General features: G+C 63.4%; 1 protein-coding gene across 1 annotated transcript in view; it reads right to left on the minus strand.

The window, feature by feature from the left end:
* Positions 1-229: 229 nt before the first annotated feature.
* Positions 230-1,425, minus strand: part of LOC107307758 (collagen alpha-1(I) chain-like) — a gene marked incomplete at its 3' end in the record, with an annotated part of 8,165 nt that continues 6,969 nt past the window's right edge. The window contains exon 3 of the mRNA XM_032441942.1: positions 230-1,333. Within this exon, the coding sequence (XP_032297833.1) occupies positions 230-1,333 (1,104 nt within the window). The remainder of the gene's footprint in view (positions 1,334-1,425) is intronic.

Genomic DNA, 1,425 nt, shown 5'->3' on the forward strand with positions numbered 1-1,425 from the left:
GGGCTGCTATGGGGTCCTGGGGTCCTGCCCCATAGCGATGGGCCTGGTCCTGATCCACGGCCCCATAGCGACGGGCATGGGATGATATGGGGTCCTGTGGTCCTGCCCCATAGCGGCGGGCGTGGGTGGATATGGGGTCATGGGGTCCTGCCCCATAGCGATGGGCCTGGTCCTGATCTGCTGCCCCATAGCGACGGGCATGGGTGGATATGGGGTCATGGTCTGCTGCCCCATAGCGGCGGGCGTGGGATGATATGGGGTCATGGGGTCCTGCCCCATAGCGATGGGTCTGGTCCTGTGGTCCTGCCCCATAGCTATCAGATATGGGGTCATGGGGTCCTGCCCCATAGCGCTGGGCCTGGTCCTGATCCACGGCCCTATAGCGGCGGGCATGGGATGTTATGGGGTCCTGTGGTCCTGCCCCATAGCGATCAGATATGGGGGTGTGGGTGGATATGGGGTCCTGTGGTCCTGCCCCATAGCGCTGGGCCTGGTCCTGATGTGCTGCCCCATAGCGCTGGGCGTGGGATGATATGGGGTCCTGTGGTCCTGCCCCATAGCGATGGGTATGGGCTGCTATGGGGTCTTGGGGTCCTGCCCCATAGCGATCAGATATGGGGTCCTGTGGTCCTGCCCCATAGCGATGGGTGTGGGTGGATATGGGGTTCTGTGGTCCTGCCCCATAGGGCTGGGTCTGGTCCTGTGGTCCTGCCCCATAGCGACGGGTGTGGGACGCTATGGGGTCATGGTCTGCTGCCCTATAGTCAGATATGGGGTCCTGTGGTCCTGCCCCATAGCGATCAGATATGGGGTCCTGGGGTCCTGCCCCATAGCGATGGGTGTGGGTGGATATGGGGTCATGGGGTCCTGCCCCATAGCGATGGGCCTGGTCCTGATCCACGGCCCCATAGCGATCAGATACGGGGTCCTGTGGTCCTGCCCCATAGCGCTGGGCCTGGTCCTTAATGGGGTCCTGTGGTCCTGCCCCATAGCGCTGGGTCTGGTCCTGAGGTCCTGCCCCATAGCGACGGGCGTGGGTGGATATGGGGTCATGGTCTGCTGCCCTATAGTCAGATATGGGGTCCTGGGGTCCTGCCCCATAGCGATGGGTCTGGTCCTGATCCGCTGCCCCATAGCGCTGGGCCTGGTCCTTAATGGGGTTCTGTGGCTCTGCCCCATAGCGCTGGGCCTGGTCCTTAATGGGGTCCTGGGGTCCTGCCCCATAGCGCTGGGCCTGGTCCTTAATGGGGTTCTGATACGCTGCCCCATAGCGCTGGGCCTGGTCCTGTATGGGGTCCTGTGGTCCTGCCCCATAGCGCAGGTCCTGGTCCTCCTGGGGGGCAGATGGATTTGTGGGGTCAGCACGTCCCCATAGAGCCCCCCATATCCCCTCACCCCCACCCCCACCCCAATGAAGACCCCATA

This window comes from Coturnix japonica, unplaced genomic scaffold (assembly GCF_001577835.2).
Source record: "Coturnix japonica isolate 7356 unplaced genomic scaffold, Coturnix japonica 2.1 chrUnrandom863, whole genome shotgun sequence".
NCBI lineage: Eukaryota > Metazoa > Chordata > Aves > Galliformes > Phasianidae > Coturnix > Coturnix japonica.